The sequence below is a fragment of the Syngnathoides biaculeatus genome, chromosome 16 (genome assembly GCF_019802595.1).
Source record: "Syngnathoides biaculeatus isolate LvHL_M chromosome 16, ASM1980259v1, whole genome shotgun sequence".
Taxonomy (NCBI): domain Eukaryota; kingdom Metazoa; phylum Chordata; class Actinopteri; order Syngnathiformes; family Syngnathidae; genus Syngnathoides; species Syngnathoides biaculeatus.
The window spans coordinates 22360340-22378648 of record NC_084655.1 but is presented as its reverse complement, the minus strand read 5'-3'; the positions used below and the strand labels follow the sequence as shown (position 1 = coordinate 22378648).

At 44.9% G+C, this 18309-nt stretch overlaps 2 protein-coding genes across 2 annotated transcripts; one reads left to right on the top strand and one right to left on the bottom strand.

Annotated features, from left to right (window-relative positions):
• Positions 1–906: 906 nt before the first annotated feature.
• On the bottom strand, positions 907–2891 carry LOC133514380 (metalloproteinase inhibitor 2-like). Its single transcript, XM_061846033.1, has 5 exons — positions 2637–2891; positions 1672–1748; positions 1504–1606; positions 1293–1414; positions 907–1133 (listed from the first exon to the last, which is right to left on the bottom strand). The coding sequence occupies exons 1-5, from the start codon at positions 2767–2769 to the stop codon at positions 945–947; spliced, it is 624 nt and encodes a 207-aa protein (XP_061702017.1). The 5' UTR covers positions 2770–2891; the 3' UTR covers positions 907–944.
• Positions 2892–12181: 9290 nt separating this feature from the next.
• On the top strand, positions 12182–17155 carry LOC133514866 (metalloproteinase inhibitor 2-like). The gene is made up of 5 exons (XM_061846921.1): positions 12182–12454; positions 15125–15204; positions 15294–15396; positions 16121–16245; positions 16548–17155. The coding sequence occupies exons 1-5, from the start codon at positions 12334–12336 to the stop codon at positions 16743–16745; spliced, it is 627 nt and encodes a 208-aa protein (XP_061702905.1). The 5' UTR covers positions 12182–12333; the 3' UTR covers positions 16746–17155.
• The last annotated feature ends 1154 nt before the right edge of the window (positions 17156–18309 follow it).

Below are 18309 nucleotides of genomic sequence, written 5' to 3'. Positions count from 1 at the left end.
CTGCAACTAAGGAATCAGTAACCTTGCAAAAAGAGGGGCAAACCTTACAATTAGGAAGGTACATGTCACAAATCTCCAAATTCAGGACTTCGAAACAGAGGCATAATCTTCAATGTGGTTTATTCCGGAAACGGGGTCATCGTAGCCGTCTGACAACGCAGAGGTACTGAAACGCTAGGCTAGGCGGGATCCAAAAGACATGCAGCAAGGTCCGATGACTATGGGGCAAACTAACAACTCGGGACACCATCAAACAAAAGGGCACAGAATCACTGTGACTAGGGTTACTCTAACTGACACATCGAGCAGAGTCCCACAGGCAGTGAAAGGAACTCTACCGCAAGGCAGCAAACTGGCAAATGCCTAATTACAGTCAGATTGTGAAACAGCTGCGAGTGGTGACAGGTGTCAACACAAAGAGCAGTGTTGTGACCACACCCCTCTTGGCAGTGGCCAAGTCTTGCTCACATCCTGATAGGTGGCAGCTAAACGTGCCTTTGGAGTTGGTGTACATCTGGGGTTGATACTAGTATTCAGCAAGTTGGGTAGCTCTGCGGGATGTACAACTGAGTCGTATGGGATGAATACCTACCAAAAAAAAAAAAAAGGAGGGGGGGCCAAGCAGTGATCTGAGAGGTCCCCCAGAAAACTATTTGGCGCCATCTAATGGTCAGCTGCATCATCTCTACCTCTAGTTTACTGACCATTAGGGACTCGTTAAAAGTTGGAGTATCAAAAGTACAGTCCAGAATAAAATAAAGGTTGACCACATTAGAAATTTTAACTACATTCAGTGGGTTGGAATGTTTGTAAAGAGTTTCACTTTTCAGATCATATTGCCATCTGGAAACGTTTCCAGCACGAGTTCTATGCATCAAAAGCAGAAGTTTGTATAGAAACACTCGATTGTCAGAACATAAACCATTTATTTGCATTAAGAACCTTTAACGCCCACGAAACTCCTTTGCGGGGGAGGCGGAACCCCTGTACCAGGCACAAGAGCCTTCTCTCCTCTTGACGCAAGCAAAGTTTCGGGCCTGCTCCGCGTTGGCCATCTTCACTGGCAAAAAGTCCGTCCACAAGCATTCGGTCCAGCTGCTGATGCCGCACGGGAGGGAGGAGCAGCGCGTGATCTGCGGAGGACGACGACCGTTCACACAAGGAATGAGGACCGTTTGTTGAACAGATTCGTGCTTGGCCACGGGTGACCGAGGACTTTATGCAAAATTGCTTGAGATGGCAACCTGATGGATTTGGGGCCAACGACAAATTCCATCTTTTTGAGCTCCTACCTTGCAGTCGCAGCCCATCCCGTAGAGCTGCAACAAGCTCTTTTGCGTGGCGCTCATGTCGTCCCACGGCTGATGGAAGTCGCATGAGGTGATGTACAGAGAGCCGTCAGACTGGAGTCTGGCTGGAATTGTGAAAATAAGAAAAAAAAAAAAATGCACCCAAAGTACTAAAACTTGTCACAAGCTGCCGTTTTTTTTTTTTTTTAAATACCCATTAATAGATATTCAACGCCGTTGGTCAGAGTGATTCCACATGCGGCAGAGCTGGATGCAGTGTACACGGCGGCAAAAACCTTCTCAGGGCCCTTAAAGTTCTGCAAAGCAAAAGTTGGATTTATGTCCAATTGCAGTATACGCGGACACAAGGTAAATACTTCACCTTTATTTGCTGGATGTCATACTTGATTGGATTTAGGCCACCGTCAGCCGTTGTGCTAACAACCTTCGCTTTGATGACTTCAAAAAAAAAAAAAAAAAAAAAAGTTCATTAAAACAGCCACATTTGAGGATTAGTAACCAAAGTTTCACAAATCTAGATCTTAGGAATGTAGACAGCATTCATAATACAAAACTGAAAATTGACAGCATCCCCAACCCATGTACAAGAGTTGCAAAATACAGGGAGTCCTCGACTACAACGCCCGTCGCCCCTCCGCCAGGAGTATTTTTGCATTTTCCGTCCCAAAGAAGAAAGCTGTGTCTTTCAGCAATGGCGTTGCACCCAAAAGAAAGTCCATGACCGCGGAAACGAAGCTCAAGATCATAAAAAGATCGGAGAAAGGAGAGACAAACACCACCGAGGCTTCAGTCGCTTGACCGTGGTGAGAATTCTTAAAGACAAAGCCCGTATTTCAGTGCATGTGAAAGGTTCCAGTCCCACGTTGGATACAACGATCATAAAACAAGGTTCTTTCATACTTGTCAAGATTGAGAGGACTGAGGACCAGATTCCTTCGCAATAGCTTAACATAGCCACCTCTCAGCAATAATGCTAAGTACATCATCTCATTTATTTTTATGTATTTGGGTTTGTTGTTTTGTTTTTTTTATACAAAGTATTTTGATGTAAATTCTGCCTATAATGGCGGAGTCCGACTTGAGTCTAAATTCAAGTTCAGGTCACGACTGTAGGAACGGATCTCAGTCGTAGACCGAGGGCTCCCTGAAACCCAAACAGAATTGAGTGAACCGCAAAGCAAGCCATTTTGTCACAATTTATCCTGAAAATTGATCCGACCTAACCAAAGGTCAGCCATGATCAATGGAACACGTACTTGTCTGTCAATCCAAGCCAAACTACGAGCAAGTCCAAGTCGAGCAAACGCGAAGTTTCTTGCAACTTACCGACATCTACTTGGCAAAATACTTGCTGGGGATGCAGCAGGAGACAGGTGCAGGCCTGGGCGCCGTTCTCCTGGAGCCCCCGGCAGAAGAGCAGAACCAGGGGCAACATGAAGCGATTCAGAAGCCAGCTCATTTTTCAGCGTTGAGGACCGCAAAGGCAAAAGGAGGAAGTTAAGCTGTGCAAGAAAAGGGATGCCGCGGCAGTCGAGGCGCGCAGCTGACGGACTACTTTGCTGTACCTGAGTTCTGGCTCAAGAGGGCCTTTTTAAGGCTGCAGAATCCGCCCGCAGTTGGCCAACACCACTCGAATGCGCTCATTGACTTCACCTGCTCGTCACCTTTACCATGTGCACAGGAGAGGCTGGCGGCCACGAGAGGGCGCCGCGGGACCACACCGGCAAATAACGAGAACGTGAGTGGAACATTTTCCCGGTTTAGTTAATTCGTGGGACTGCCAACGTAGGAATTTTGAGGAAGCGAGCAAAGGGTAAAACCATTACATGTTTATTGGAGTCCGTGAGGAGTAGAAGAAAAATAATAACCTTTATTGTCATGAACATGCGTGCGTACACACAAAGTTGATCCTCTGCATTTTACTCATCACAGAGAACACACACACGTTTGTAAGTGGAGCAGTTTGGGGTGTCAGTGTCTTGCTCAAGGACTCCACGGCCACGAGTTTGGGGGTATGTTGGCGGTTGGGCCTGTCAGGGTCTTGAACCGAGATCCCCCAAGGTGGCAGGTGATGATCTTAAGCACTTGGTAACGGCTTCTCCAGGACACGATTACATAATGCTGAAAAAAAATCAAAGCTCTTTTGTCAAATTTTTGTCACGTAGGTTGTGGAACATACCCCCTGCGATAAATTAGGGATTTTCCTCAGGGGGGTACATTCCAGAACCCCATTCAGTGGACAATAAATCCACAAAGTAGTAGTAGTAGCAGGATCATGTTTAGTTTTTTAAATTGTAAGACTAGCATCTTCAATTATCGTTCCCCATTTAAATTAATGAAAAGAACTGAAATACCATTAATCCCTTACACCCCCCCCCCCCCAAAAAAATACAAATTTTGAATTATTTCTGAGGAAACATTTGCTTCCTAAATCATTATACATTGTGAAAACAGTTCAATAGAAATATTTCGGGTTTTTTTTTTGTCACTTTCTTATTCTGTTGTTCACATCTTGGCCACCGGGGGTCAGTATAGACACCAGCTCATACTTTACACTTATTTTCTTTTCAGACATCAATTGGCGTAAATTTGGTCATGAAATTAATGAAAAGAACTGAAATGCCATTAATCCCTTCCACCACCACCCCAAAAATACTAATTTTGAATTATTTCTGAGGAAACATTTGCTTTCCAAGTCATTATTCATTGTAAAAACAGTTCAATAGAATTATTTCACAGTTTTTTTTGGTCACTTTCTCATTCTGTTGTTCAGACCTTGGCCACCGGGGGTCAGCATAGACACTAGCTCTTACTTTACTCTTACTTTCTTTTCGGACATTAAATTGCATAAATCTGGTCATTAAATGAATGAAAATAAGTGAAATGCCATTAATCCCTTCCACCAACACCCCCCAAAAATACAGATTTGGCATTATTTCTGAGGAAACATTTGCTTTCCAAGTCATTATTCATTGTAAAAACAGTTCAATCGAATTATTTCACTGTTTTTCTGTCATGTTCTCATTCTGTTGTTCACACCTCGGCCACCGGGGGTCAGCATAGACACCAGCTCATACTTTACACTTATTTTCTTTTCAGACATCAAATGGCATAAATCTGGTCATTCCTGGCAGATGATAAAGAATACGGGTACCCTCATCATGTCTGTCTACATGCCTCGCTGTGCCGTTTGTGTTCAAATGTCCGTCGCTGGGAGGACCAAGTTAAACTGCGAAACGACTTTCAGTCGTGACGAGTGGAAAATGTTCGGTGCCGGACAAGGGACTGGTCTGCATTAGCGGCGGCTTTTACGAAGGAGGATCGCACTTTCTCGGCATGAGTCACCCGCTCTCGCGGAGCCGTTTTTCTGTTTTCCCCCCGCACACCTCACGGCTGCAGGAACATGCCTGGGCGGGTGGGCTGCGAGATGACTCCGCCGCTCTCTCGTAGGTCAGTGCGGTTGATTCATGCGCCAAACGCGGAGATTTCATCACATCTTTGATTTCTTTATCAGTGAATAATACCTGACTGTGTTTCATTCACTGTTTCCCATTGAAGTCATTGCGTTTGTTTGTTTTGTTAGTTTTTGTCAATATTGTTATTCATCCAGGTCAAATTATTATGAAGGCATTGAAATGATCGCAGTTGCAAACTGTCATATCATAAATGATATCGTTGACATCCATCTATGCATCCATTTTCTTAGCCGCTTATCCTCACAAGGGTTGCGGGAGTGCTGGACCCTGGTTGCCAGCCAATCGCAGGGCAGAACGAGACAAACAGTCGCAGTCATAATCACACCTTGGGGCAATTATGAGTGTCCAAAGAATCTTGCACGTTTTTGGGATGTGGGAGGAAACCGGAGTGCCCGGAGAAAACCCACGCAGGCACGGGGAGAAGTTGCAAACGCCACACAGGGAAGGCCGAGATCGAACCCAGGTCCTCACAACTGCGAGGCCAACGCTTTCCAGCTGCCCCACTGTGCCGCCTCTAACTGAGACACTGCAAGTATTTTTGTCTTACCAAAACATCAAAAATAGTTGATAGTTTTGATTCCAAAACTGGTTCATAAATTTGATGTGTAAATATGAGGTGATTAAAAAGAAAAATTTATGGTTTCAGTCCTAACGGCCCTCTGAGGGAAACCCTAACCACAATGCGGCCAGCGACAAAAAATGAGTTTGACACCCCTGAGTTACGGCAAAGGTTTTTTTTAATAGTATGATGAAAAAAAATATTATTATGTTTCAAGAACGATTCGTACTTCACTGTGATCACGTAGTAATGAGAAAAATCATAATGGATGAAGTGCAAATATAAACTCCAGCACACCACGCGAGAATAAGCAGCTCGGAAAATGGATGGATGGATGGATGGATGGATGAACTTGCAATTTTTTCAAGTTGTGATACAAGGACGGCGGCACGGTGGGGCAGCTGGAAAGTCGTGGCCTCACAGTTCTGAGGACCCGGGTTCGATCCCGGCCCCGCCTGTGTGGAGTTTGCATGTTCTCCCCGTGCCTGGGTGGGTTTTCTCCAAGTGGGCAATCCAGTTTCCTCCCACATCCTCCCCCCAAAAAAAAACATGTGACAGTAATTGGACACTCTAAATTGCCCCTAGGTGTGATTGTGAGTGCGGCTGTTTGTCTCTATGTGCCATTCGATTGGCTGGCGACCAGTTTAGGGTGTAGCCTGCCTCCTGCCCATTGACAGCTGGAAAAGGCTCCAGCACTCCCGTGACCCTCGTGAGGATAAGCGGCAAAGAATATGGATGTGATACAAGGAAAACAGTTGGCACTTCAGAAGAATGAAGTCACTATAATAAAAAAGGGAGGTGTAAATGTGTAAATCTGGTGGATTTTAACAAGTGAACGTGAAAATTGGACAGTCGGTTCCAAATGAAGGTGGCGACGATGCGGGTCTTGCAGTCCTTCAGGAAAGTGAACATTGTGACCTCAACATCTGCTGTTTGGAGGGCACGTAGATACCGGAACGGCAAACAGAACATTCGAAAGAGGTAAAATCCAAATGACGCAAATGGAGGAAGTGAATCTTCTTCTTCTTCCCTATTTGTGCAGGGTTGAAAAAGTCAAGGCGCAGTCGTCGCCCGGAGCCTCTGCGGACATTCGCTGACCAACAGTCATAAACGGTGACACGGCACAAAATGCCATCTTTTTCACTCTTTTTTTTTTTCCCTTGGTTTCCGTCGATTTCGCAGTTGGACAATCTGAATGATTCACTGTCTGTCACTGTCACCAGTGAACAGTTACTGACGTGTGGAAAAATTGATGATATTGCTTAATACTGTATTGCTGGTGTGGCAAAATGTTTTTTGTTAATCACGGGCCACATCGTAGGGGCCGCTCAGATCGGTTAAACCACACGTCGAATTGCAAAATGTTGGCCAAAAATTGAGTACATGGTTTTACAGTAAGGTAGTGATCATCCAATTATCACAATGTATTTAATCGTTTCCCAGAAATTATTGATTACAAATAATCTCTTATGCCAGCGACGTACAGCGATGTGCAGGATAATGAATTGCTCTTCCATGAGATGATAAAGGGAATCATCGCAACGTCATTTACACGCATTCGTTGTCACATTATAAAAAGTTGAATCCTTTGGTAGTTTTGATTTGTTTTTGTCTTTTTAAAAAAAGGGCTTGTTTTCTTCTCGCCTCGGCGACTCCACTGGCAGAACGTCTCTGCATTTTCCTCAAAACACGCCAGCAAACTTGTTTTGCGGAGTCCTTGAGAATGCTTTGAACCTTATTTTTTAAGTTTTTAAATCCAGGCTTAAACAAAAATCCATTGAAAAATCCATCCATCCACTTTCTTCGCCGCTTATCCTCACGAGGGTCGCGGGGTGTGCTGGAGCCTATCCCAGCTGCAAATGGGCACGAGACAGGGTAAACCCTGAACTGGTCGCCAGCCAATCGCAGGGCACACAGAGACAAACAACCGCGCTCACAAACACCTCAAGGCAATTTAGAGTGTCCAATTAATTTTGAAGACGGGCGGCACGGTGGATCAGCTGGTAAAGTCTTGGCCTCACAGTTCCGAGGACCACAGGCCCCGCCTGTGTGGAGTTTGCATGTTCTCCCCGTGCCTGCGTGGGTTTTCTCCGGGTGAGCACTCCGGTTTCCTCGCACACCCCAAAAACATGCAATATTAATTGCACACTCTAAATTCCCCCTAGGTGTGATTGCGAGTGCGACTGTTTGTCTCTATGTGCCCTGCGATTGGCTGGCGACCAGTTCAGGGCGTACCCTGCCTCCTGCCCGTCGACAGCTGGGATACGTTCCGGCACTGCCCGTGACCCTCGTGAGGATAAGCCTCGAAGAAAATGGATGGATGGGTGGATAGATTTTGAAGACGTTTAGGGGGGGCCTGTGGAAATTTCCGGACCCCAAGCAAATGCCTGTGTGTGCATAAAAAAAAAAAAAAAAAAACACCCCTGGTTGCCAGGTACGTGCGCAATGCACAAGAACAAAAACAGACCAAACGCCGAACTATCTTCAAAAATGCTCGTTTTTTTCAAACGTTAACGGGCAAAACATGTCACCGGGGCCCCTTTTGACTACTTTGCTGCTTTGACTCTGCACTTCTTTGTCAAAGTCTCCCTCCATCCACAAGCAAATGTTATCGTAGAACAATCCGGATGGCGGCTCTTGCCTGTTTTGCAAGGCCAGAAGCGCCGTGCGGTCTCGTTGTGAGGTCATGCGGCGAATGCCCCGGAGCTGAGCGCATGGCGGGAACGGGTCAGCCTTTGGTCAGGTCGGAGGCTTCTGGGATTCCTCTGATGCCAAACTACAGATAAACACAGCATCGTCTCTACTCTCTTTCTTTTTTTTTTTATGATGTGTCATTTCCTCCTGTTTCCGTACTGCATCCAACATCTGGTAAATTCCACTTGACCGACGAGTCATGGCGCCATACGACATTTCCACACGTATGGGAACTCCCCTCAACCCCCGGTCCTGCACGGCATCCCTGCGGCGGCTTCTCGGGCATCAAATCTCGATGTCTCCTTTTCTGTTCCTTTTCACGTGAATCCCAGCAAGTCTACTAATGGGCCCTTCTGTGGAAAATGGTGGAAGTGCGGCCATAAAACCAGACGGTAGGTGGCCAAGTATGATGTCAGGAAACCAGACAGCCAAGGCAAACAGACTCCTCTTTCTTGTTTGTACATTGTCAGCGTTAACGCATTGTACGTTCGGCGAGGATCCACCGACCTAGAAGCAAATACGACGTTTTCTTTTCCTTCGCGTTTGGGGAACAGCCCGCACAAACGAGTCCTGTTCATTCACGGCTTCGAAAACAACTCCAAAGTCTGCACGCGTGCCGAGCCAGTAGCTGGCGAACGCCGCGGGGCCCGACCGGCTGCCGGCAGACCAAAAATACGAGAAATGCGCCCGAGCACGATCAGACACACAGAAGTCATTAAGGCAGGACGCGTTAAGTTCTTTTTGAAATGCAACTATCAGTTCACAAAAGGAAAAAAAAAAAAAAAATGTATTTAACGGGAATCGTCATCGTCACGCTATAATAAACGTCATCTTGGGAGAATAACGTCTTCGATTTATAACGATGTGCCAATAACGTAAATAAACTTACAGGAATATGTTTGCAATTGGGAATGATGTTGAGAAATGAAGTCATCATGTGACAAGAATAAAGTTGCATTCCTGGAGAAAGGCCTCAGTATGTGGAGGACAGTTTGAAAGTCAGAAAATAACCACACGAAATTTGGAAAGCTACGGAAAAAAGTCGTAAGGTGACAGGAATAAAGTTGTACAGTCAGAATTTTACAAAACCATGAAGTCATACTATTGTAAGAATAAAGATGGATTTTTTTTATATGATGCGAATACATTTGGAAAGCTACAAAAAGTAAATCATACGGTAAAAGGAGTAAAGACAAATACCACGCCAAAAAAAAAAAGTCAGCATATTTCAGGAATAAAATTACAAAATTCTTACAATAAAAATTAACAGTTGCATGAAGAAAGTAGTTTTTTAATTTTTTTTTTTCTACCGTGATCGTGCTTCACCCTCTCTCACCGTGGTGTGCCGGCAGACGACGAGGCACTCAATGACCAATGCCCAAATCTGGCACCGGGTGCCGTTTTAGCCACGCCCCACAAAAATCTGACAAACCGAAAGAGTGAGAAACACCCTTCAACTGCGTACTACATAGCCCTCAGTGTTTGCACATCCATTCATTTTTTTAGCTGCTTATCCTCACGAGGGTGGCAGGAGTGCTGGAGCCTATCCCAGCTGTCATCGGGCAGGAGGCGGGGTACACCCGGAACTGGTCGCCAGCCAATCACAGGGCACATGGAAACAGACAACAGTCGCACTCACAATCACACCTATGGGCAATTTAGTGTTCAGTTAATGTTGCAGGGTTTTTTTTGGGAGGAAACCAGAGTGCCTGGAGAAAACCCACGCAGGCACGGGGAGAACCACACAGTGGGAGGCCGGGATTTGAACCCCAGTCCTCAGAACTGTAAGGCAAACGCTCAACGGCTGTACGGCCGTGCAGCCCAAATTTACTGGACTGGATTGTAGGGAGGCCGCAGACTAGATCTGGTGCCCGTATCACACTTTGAGAATCACTGACCTCATAATCAATTCATTTTTCATCGCATGTTCATAAATGTTCACAGAAACAGTTCCCAATTGTCAGGCATGTCACTTTGTAGATCAGCAACTCCAAGTCACATCCAGAACTGCCTTTGGACGTGTTTGACAACATTGAGCGATTTTTTTTTTTTTTTTTTTTTTTTAGGCCCAAAAACGCGACTTGCCGCTGAAAGTACTTCGACCACTCCGCGGTCGAGTTTCCAACAAAAGGTCAATTAGCGCGCGTGAGTAAGGGGCAGAGGAAGCCAAGAATGTGACGGTGACAACAGGAGTCTTTCACAGAAGGGGCGCAGGATTGTGGGGAATCGCCCCCACACTGCATCTATTACATCGGACGATGATGTCACCTCGCCCTTCCCAACCTCCCTCCCAACCATTTTGCCAGCGGTGTTTTCGCGACCGCGTCCATCGAGTCCGCGACGATAACTTGACTCAACGCGTGTCACGGCCGTGTTCATCCGACAACGTTGCACCATCCGCCTTTTTTTACATTCTTGCTGTGATTTATCATTGCATCCAGTTGATAATTTGTTGAACCTTTTTTTTTTTTTTTTTTTTTTTATTTTGCGGCGTTGACGTCACAGCCGGACATGTAATTACGGATTAGCGTTATTTTTGTGACGCAAATAGGCTTCTCGGCACCGCGGTGTTACCGTCATTTTTCAGGAGAAGCCATTTATAACGCGCTGTCAAGGTGTGAACGCGGCACGTAATAAATAAGAGATGTGGCCGATTAAGGGGGCATAAATTAGGCCCACGCTCCTTCCCAGGGCCTACCGCTGTCCTTTCCAGTGAAGACACGCTCTAAAAAAGTTGTTTTTGCGACGTCGTTTACGGTAACGTTGGGCATAACGTGCACGCGCAAAGCCAACATGAGCTGGCCTGCTAACTTTAGCTCATCGCCGTGAAAACTGCTCACAAACATCGCAGAGTAGGAGACGTCTTTGTCTTTGTTTATTAAGGAAATAGTGAATGTTTTCCTGCTAATTCTGAGTCCAATTAAAGCAAATAAAAGTCTTGTAGTGATTCACTTTTCCCCATTTTTGTTGCATTCATTCAAAACGGTCATTATCGATATCAACGACAAGCTTTGCACGTCGGGATTTCCCTCTTGGGACCCTTCCCTGCAAGTTTGTTGGAAAAAAACAAAATGAAGTGAACTCCCTTTTTTTTTTTTTTTTTAACTTGTGTTTATGATTATGGAAATTTTGGACATTTCAGTTCATAGAAGTTTACGTCCGGTGCTGGGAGTTTTATTAATTTGATTTTATTGAGTCAATTAAGTAAATACTTTTTTTCATTAAATTAATTATTTTTTTAAAAAATTTGTTTTCATATTATTAAATTAAATATACATTTATATTAGGGCTGGAAAGCCTTGGCCTCACAGTTCTGAGGTCCTGGGTTCGATTTCGGACCCACCTGCGTGGGCACTCCGGTTTCCTCCCACATCCCAAAAACATCCATCCATCCATTTTCTTTGCTGCTTATCCTCACAACAGTCATGGGGAGTGCTGGAGCCTATCCCAACTCTCAACGGGCAGGAGGCGGGGGTACACCCCGAACTGGTAGCCAGCCAATCGCAGGGCACATAGAGACAAACAGTCGCACTCACAATCTCACCTATGGGCAATTTAGAGTGTTCTATTAATGTTGCGTTTTTGGGACGTGGGAGGAAACCAGAGTGGCCACCCGGAGAAAACCCACAGAGGCACGGGGAGAACCTGCAAACTCCACACTGGCGGGGACCTGGATCGAACCCGGGTCCTCAGAACTGTGAGGCCAACGCTTTACCATCTGCTCCACCGTGACGCCCCATCCCAAAAACATGCACTCCAAATTGCCCCTAGGTTGGACTGCGAGTGCGGCGCTTTGTCTCGACGTGCCCTGCGATCGGCTGGCGACCAGTTCAGGGTGTACCCCCGCCTCCTGCCCGCTCACACCTGGGATAGGCTCCAGCATGCCCCGCGACCCTTGTGAGGATAAGCGGCAAAGAAAATGAATGGATGTATTTCTTTTGCTGAATTAATCTATCATCGGATAGTTGTTTTACTTCTCTACAATAGGCAGTGGTAGAAAGAATCAAGTCTTTAATGGGTGCCCAAAAAAATAAAAATCAAAAATAACGTCACGTGCACGCACACACGCGTACGTGCTTGCGTGCTTTGCACGAAGGTGAAAAGAGTCATCAGCCAGTGGAAGTGACGTCACGTGTGGGCGGGTTGTGCAGCCATAAAAAGACTCGAGTGAGCGTGGACTAGGGCAGAACCAAGCAGTCCTGCACGCGCACCGCAGCAGCCTCGCAGAAACGCCTCCCCGACTCCTTCCTTTTGTTGTTGTTGTTGTTGTTGTTGTTGTCGGTTGCGGTCAAAGATGTTCCGGACTTTGAAGGTTCTGGTGCTGCCGCTGGTTCTGCTGTGCTCGTGGAAGGAAGCGCAAGGGTGCAGCTGCGCCGCCACGCATCCGCAGCAGGCGTTTTGCCAAGCGGACGTCGGTAAGTTAGGCGACGCCGTCCGTCATTATTACCCTTTAAAAAAAATAAAAAGTTCCATTGCTTTGCGTTGTATTCCAGGCAGTGTTTACTATAATAATAATAATAATACTTACGATATCGAGTTGTTTTTTTTACGATTCCTGCATGAATAACTTTTTGTGTGCGTGAGATGACGTGAGTGGAAAGATTTTGCAAATGACAGAACTAGTGTTTACCTTTTTAGTAGTTACTTCGAAATGACGTGAAAGAGGAATACAAATATATAAATACAAATACATCTGAATATCAACTTCAGTTGGATAAGTTGCACTGGTTGCTAATGACAGTCATTTATGTTAAAAAGTTGAACTTTTGATGTCACTTCAGGTTCATATATTTATTGATTTTGTGACAGAATAGGCTAATATGGATGCCTTTTAGTGTGTATTAAACTGGGGATACGACAATACCAATTACAAGTACTTACATTTGAGTCAGATTATGCCACATCTGTCAATTTTAATGAAAAATAATTACACTCAAATCAAATATTTTTGAAAACGTAAGACTTTATTAAACATTGCATGAGTTTCACTCAAATGCAACACTTTTTTTTCACATTCCCCACCCAAAAAAAAAAAAAAAAAATCCAAACCACAAACAATGAATGTCACACAAATATGTTATTATCGTGCAATTATAATTTTTTGCTTGTTTTATCTATATTTTGTAAATACTTTGTTATACCTGCAGGAGTTTTTTTTTTCAAGTACTGGAAAAATAATAACTGCATTTTCTTATTCTACAGTCTATTCTGCCACGCTGTTTGTTAGCCCATCTATGGCGTAAAGCACAGGTGTCAAACTCAAGGCCCGGGTGCCAGATCTGGCTTGCCGCATAATTTTATATGGCCCGCGGAGGCAAATCATATGTATCAATTTCCATATGGCCCGCGGAGGCAAATCATATGTATCAATTTCCATGATTTTTTTTGTTGAAATCTGTACCAAAATTTCAAATTGTCATATCATAAATGAAAACATTGAGCAATTCCAAGCATTTTGGTGTTACCAAACAATGATTGTTGGGAAAAAAAAACAATTACCGATGATTTCTGTTTCCAAAACTACTACTACTACTAAATTTTACGTGTAAATATGATGAGGCGGTTAAAGATTTTTATCATTTCACAGACATAACAGCCCTTTGAGGGAAACCGCAAATACAAAGTGGCCTCCGGCAAAAATTTGTTTGACACCCCTGGCATAAAGCATCGCGTGTTAGCATTTAGCTAGCAGACTTTTGCAAGACAGAGCCGCAGTATGTTAGCCTGAAAATATACACAAAGTGCAGTTTTCTTTCATCTATTATAATTTTACTTCTGTAAACGTCAACCGGGAGTATCAATAAACAGTTTCAAGCAAACACATTTAACTTTTTATGAACTACACACCGCACGCTCAGGCAAAACGGAAAGATTTTTGGGTGTCGTAGTATCGAAATGTTTTTACGAGGACTGACACGGATGCTACTTTGTCGTGGTAGTACAAATATTTAAACTATACAAACATAGTGAAAATAATTGATTCCATGATGTCATCTAAAAGTTTCCAGAAAATTCTCCTGAAACTTGGCTAGTTTAGCATCCTCTCTTGTATTTTGCACATTGCTTTGGGCTTCAAGCGAGGTGCTGAGAGCCCGAAACTGAATTTCTTCCGTTTGGATTCTTCGCACCGTGCGTCGATGTTACCTAACGCCCCGGCCAGCAACATTTGCGAACGATTGTGCAAAGTCAGGCGAGCGAGGGTGACCGCAAATTGTAGCCAGAGGAGTTGCGAGACTTCCTGAGCAGCATCAGCACTGTTCTCACCATTTGTCCGCTTCTCTTGTCTTCCCTTTTTTTCTTTCTTTTTTTTTTTTGGAGGGGAGGGGGGCATTTAGAGTCAGCTTTGCACATCTCCTTAAAAGGAAACATTCTGAAAGCTTCTATTATAACCTAATGATGATTTTTTTTTTTTTTTTTTTTAAAAAAGGAAAGTGATCTTGTTAGCATTGGCCCAACGTTGACGAAGCAAAATGTGGATTTTTCGGGACAGTTGACGTTGGCACCGACGCGAGCGAGGCTCCACCGTTTGGAAGCTCACAAGTCACCTGCCCGACGGCGAGCCCCCGATATTAAACTGTCATCGTTCTGTAGGGACGCTCTGAGTTTTGTTTTGTTTTTTCGCTCAAGTGCTTGGCCGCGCTGGAGCTGAAACGGCACATCTGTATTGCCTTAATCATATTTTTCCACTTCAAGTGTTCTCTTCCCCCATTTCACATTCAAAGCTCTCAATCAGGAAGCTGGAAAGTAAAAGTGATTTCCCCCCTCGCCAGTTTTTTTTTCTTTTCATTTTTTTCCCCCCTTAATCCAAACACAGGCGGGCCGTGAGGGTTTGTGGGCGGATTATCGTTGCTTAATTCTAGTCTTCAAAGTGCTGACTGGCTTCCTCGTGCGTTTCGGGTCCCGGCTGTGTACACACATTCTTTCTCCGGGGCGCAGCTGATGAAACAGTCGTGCGGTGCCGCAGTCTCGGCAACAAATCCTCGAACCTGGATGCCATTTTTTTTTCTTCTTGTTTTTGTTTTGAATGTTAACCGTCTTTCAAAACTCCTCCCGTTTTTTTTTTTTTTTTTTTTTTTTTTTTTCAGTCATCAAGGCCAAGGTGGTTGGAGGGAAGGCCGACGGTGACTTTATCAAACCCATAAAGTATGACATCAAACAGACCAAGGTAAAAATAAAATAATAAAATTGATGTTGACGTATCTGCGTGTATGTGTAACTCCACATGTGTCTAACTTGTTTTTGTTTTTTTTCCAGATGTTCAAAGGCCCTGACAAAGACTTTGATGCCATCTACACTGCGCCAACATCTTCATTATGTGGGGTCACTCTCGCTAAAGGCATAGAGTATCTCATTGCAGGTATGTATTTAATACATACAGTAATTTAAAAAAATTAAATACTTAGATGTCAAGGCGAGGTTTACGGCCATGCTACCCTGAGAACGCCCGATCTCGTCAGATCTCGGAAGCTAAGCGGGTTTGGCCCCGGTTAGTACTTGGATGGGAAACCGCCTGGTTGGGTTGTGTCAGGAAGGGCATCCGGCGTGAAACTGTTGCAAGAAAATTTGCGTCCTAACTCTAAACCACCCCTAACGGGACAAGCCGAAAGGAAAAGAAGAAGACTTGGGTGTCAAGGCGGCCCTGGTAAGACGTTGGCCTCACAATTCTGAGGACCCGGGTTTGACCCCGGCCCCGCCTGTGTGGGAGTTTGCATGTTCTCCCCGTGCCTGCGTGGCTTTTCTCCGGGTGGGCACTCCGGTTTCCTCCCACATCTCAAAAACATGCAACACTAATTGGAGACTCTAAATTGCCCGGAGGTGTGATTGTGAGTGTGGCTTTGTCACTATGGCTGGCGACCACTTCACGGTCTGCCCGTCGACAGCTGGGATTGGCTCCAGCACTCCCACGACCCTTGTGAGGATAAGCGGCAAAAGAAAATGGCTGGATGGACTTAGGCCTCAGTAGTTTGCGCTGCAAAAAATGTAGTTTGTGACTCAATGGGGTTTACAAACATCGTATCTTTTACCTTTCACCAATGCCTTGGTGTTCCGCCTTCCCTTCACGTCCTTTTCCGCCGCTACAGGTCGACTGGAGTCCGACGGTTCGCTGCACGTCACCCTGTGCAACTTCCTGGAGCCGTGGGACGTCTTGAGCGCCACGCAAAAGAAAAGCCTGGTGCAGCGCTACCAGATGGGATGCGATTGCAAGGTAGGAGCGCCGGGGATGGGATTCGGTTCTTTGAAATTGCTCGCTTAGACGGCCCTGAGCTAATATTCGCACACCCCCTTCGTAGATGCTAACCGCTAAGCTCAGTTGATCTCTTCTGCTAACCAAAACAGCAGCACAAGTCCATAGTCTCTCAGATTTAAGTGAAGCTTTGCACATTCCCTGCGCATTATTGCTCATCTCTTGCTATGTGGAGACTGCCTTTAACAATGATTAGCATTCCAGCAGTCGATAAACCATTGCAAGCGAAGGCGTTTATTCGATCCGCGTCGTGTCTACCGTAGATCACGCGCTGCACCTCGGTCCCGTGCGGCATCAGCAGCCCGGCCGAGTGCCTGTGGACGGACTACCTGACGGAGAAGATGACCAACGGCAAGCAGGCGCGACACTTTGCCTGCATCATGAGAAGCGACGGCTCCTGCGCCTGGTACAGGGGGGCTGCCTCACCTAAAAAGGAATTCATGGACATCGAAGACCCTTGAATCGATTTAAAAAAAGAAAAAAAATGCAGTGTATTTTTATTTTTTACCATGGTGAGAATTCAGCACTTTCTGACTCTAAAGCACTTCTGTACAAACTACTGCTTCAGCAGAAATAAACGCAATCCACACAAGTCGGTATTAGGCTTTACTGCAATGTTATGACTGTTTGTAATGTCTGACTTTTTTTTTTTTGTCTTCTGATAAGCCAAATATATTTAATTACGCGATGGTGAGGTGGGAGTGGAAAGAGGGTTGATCCTTCCTGTATTTTATATGCTCATATTTGTAAGATGTTAAGGTGATCATTCTGCTAAGGGCAAAGACGTTTATGTGAAGTCAATTCATTTCAGTGTTTGGAATAATATTGTACCTTTTTCAAAAAAAAAGTTTATTAAATACGATTACAGTAACTACAGTCTGTGTGTTTTGTTACTATTGATCACGATGTGCGAAGAAAAATCTTCATTGTACGATTTGAATCGGCATCGCAACTTTGAGGTTTTTGGAGACGTGGGCCGTCCTGCATTTGTTGGCTTCAACTTGAGAGCAAATATTTGAGATACGAGATGTATGATGACGGCAATCGCAGGGCACATGGAGACACACAACAGTCGCACTCACCGTCACCTAGGGGCAATTTCGAGTCTACAATTAAAGCATTATTTTCTGGGGATGCGGGAGAACATGCAAACCCCAGATAGGCGAGGCCAGGATTCGAACGCGAGTCCTCAGAACTGTGAGGCCAACGCCATTCAGCTCCGCCATTGTTCCACCAGTTTGGAATACTGAATAATACAAAAAAAAAAGTGCTGTCAGAGAATTACAGGTTAGGGATTTTAAACAGCGCTACTAGCTAAATTATAATACATGAAATGCCATAGATTGGCCACCAAATAGCATCTGTTAAAAAGCTTTAAGGAACAGATGTGTGTGTACAAATGCTGGAGCTAGACAGACACTATAACAATACTCATAGACATATTCTTCAGCCTCCCCAAGAAAATGGCTAATATAGCTGCAGATTGCTGAGTCACCTCCAGGAGGAGTGACTTTTTTTTTTTTTTTTTTTTTTTTTTTGCATGCCTGTATTATACTGTCCGGCACGGTGGATCAGCTGGTAAGCGTTGGCCTCACAGTTCTGAGGATTGAGGTTCGATCCCAGCCCCGCCTCTGTGGAGTTAGGGGTGATTGTGAGTACGGCTGTTTGTCTCAATGTGCCCTGCGATTGACCGGCAAACAGTTGAGGGTGTACCCCGCCGCCTGCCCGTTGACAGCTGGGACAGGCTTCGGCACGCTCCTCGACCCTCGTGAGGATAAGCAGCAAAAAAAAAAAAGGTATGGATGGATGGTATTATACTGTCATCCAGTGGCCAAGTTTTGCACTGGGGGAATTTTTAGGCTGCGGATGTTAATCCCCTCCAGACTCACACAAACAAATTGTATGCCATCAATCTTGATCGTAATCAAATATGAGTAAAATTACAGCTTGATAGATTTAATTTTTTTGATGAAGATGTTTACGTTAGCTCGACAGCAGTTAAACCAGCACTTTACGCGTGTCCGG

Excerpts from the sequence above, each read along its gene's own strand:
- LOC133514866 (XM_061846921.1), top strand. The coding sequence starts at position 12,334 with ATGTTCCGGACTTTGAAGGTTCTGGTGCTGCCGCTGGTTCTGCTGTGC. Across the intron at positions 15,205-15,293 it reads ATGACATCAAACAGACCAAG|ATGTTCAAAGGCCCTGACAA; the intron begins GTAAAAATAAAA and ends TTTTTTTTCCAG. Across the intron at positions 15,397-16,120 it reads CATAGAGTATCTCATTGCAG|GTCGACTGGAGTCCGACGGT; the intron begins GTATGTATTTAA and ends CCGCCGCTACAG.
- LOC133514380 (XM_061846033.1), bottom strand. The coding sequence starts at position 2,769 with ATGAGCTGGCTTCTGAATCGCTTCATGTTGCCCCTGGTTCTGCTCTTC. Across the intron at positions 1,607-1,671 it reads ATGACATCCAGCAAATAAAG|AACTTTAAGGGCCCTGAGAA; the intron begins GTGAAGTATTTA and ends TTTGCTTTGCAG. Across the intron at positions 1,415-1,503 it reads CGTTGAATATCTATTAATGG|CCAGACTCCAGTCTGACGGC; the intron begins GTATTTAAAAAA and ends TCACAATTCCAG.